This window comes from Pteropus vampyrus, unplaced genomic scaffold, assembly GCF_000151845.1.
Source record: "Pteropus vampyrus isolate Shadow unplaced genomic scaffold, Pvam_2.0 Scaffold90, whole genome shotgun sequence".
NCBI classification, from domain to species: domain Eukaryota; kingdom Metazoa; phylum Chordata; class Mammalia; order Chiroptera; family Pteropodidae; genus Pteropus; species Pteropus vampyrus.
In genome coordinates this window covers 528,174-529,136 of record NW_011888871.1, presented here as the reverse complement: position 1 = coordinate 529,136, position 963 = coordinate 528,174, and the positions used below count along the sequence as shown (strand labels likewise).

At 70.6% G+C, this 963-nt stretch overlaps 1 protein-coding gene across 1 annotated transcript in view; it reads right to left on the bottom strand.

The window, feature by feature from the left end:
- The window catches only part of AMZ1 (archaelysin family metallopeptidase 1), an 8,548-nt gene extending 7,838 nt beyond the window's left edge, over window positions 1–710 (bottom strand). Inside the window, exon 1 of the mRNA XM_023532755.1 lies at window positions 338–710. Coding sequence (XP_023388523.1) covers window positions 338–710 — 373 coding nt within the window. The remainder of the gene's footprint in view (window positions 1–337) is intronic.
- Window positions 711–963: the final 253 nt, after the last annotated feature.

Here is a 963-nt window from a genome sequence, read left to right as displayed (position 1 = left end):
GGGGGCAGCACGACACTCTGCACTGCTCCGCTCAGCTCAGGCCCTCCGTCCTCTCCAGAGCCAGGTGCCACATCTGTCCCGCGTGCCCCGCCGGCCTGGCTGGGCGACCTGCCCCTGGTCGGAGAGAGGCCCAGGGGCCAGGGCCTTCTGGACGGTATCAGAGTGGAGCTGAGTGGGCGGAGGGCCCAGGGCTCCCTGTGCCCAACCCCACCCCGCCCACCACATCTCAGCCCTGCCTGGGCCGGGGTACAGACACCCCCGTGTGCTTGATTCAGGCCCTCGTCCCCACAGCAGGGTCCTGCTGGCTCCGTGACACTCCTCCCCCCACGGTGGTCACCCAGCTGCCGGCCCTGTGGGGTTTGCCCCCAGCCCTCTGGGAGGCAGGGCGCGTGCCCCGACCCCGTACCGATCGGCTGCAGGTAGATGTGCTTGCGGCCCCGGCCCTGCCTCCTGGCCAGCTGGGCCGCGTGGAAGGTCTCGAAGTCCTCGGGAGCCTCGGGGCGGCTGAGCAGCCAGTCGAAAGCCGTGTGGATGAGCAGCGTGCGGAAGAGGCTCCTCTGGGGGCTGTAGGCCTCGGCCAGGAAGAGCCGCTCAGCCGGGGAGAAGGTGGACGCATAGAGCCGCTGCAGGGCTGGGTCCACGGACACCAGGGCATCCTTCAGGGCCCGGGGCCCGAAGCTGAACTCCTGGGCCAGCCGGCACTGCAGCATGGCGGGCCCGGCCGCTCGGGGGGCCTGCAGCCGCCCATGAACCACTCAGGGGGGAGGGGCGGCCACGATCTCCTCCAGAACCTTCCCAAGGGCCGATCTGAGCGGCTGCCCAGGGCCTGGCGCTGGACCTTCTCGGCAACAGCAAGGGGTGGCCTGGACAGCTCCCGGGCCGTTGGCACCCTGCGGGAGGACACGCACTGCTGAGCACGCAGGACTGTCCTCAGGGGACACACGGGGGACAGATACTGTCAGA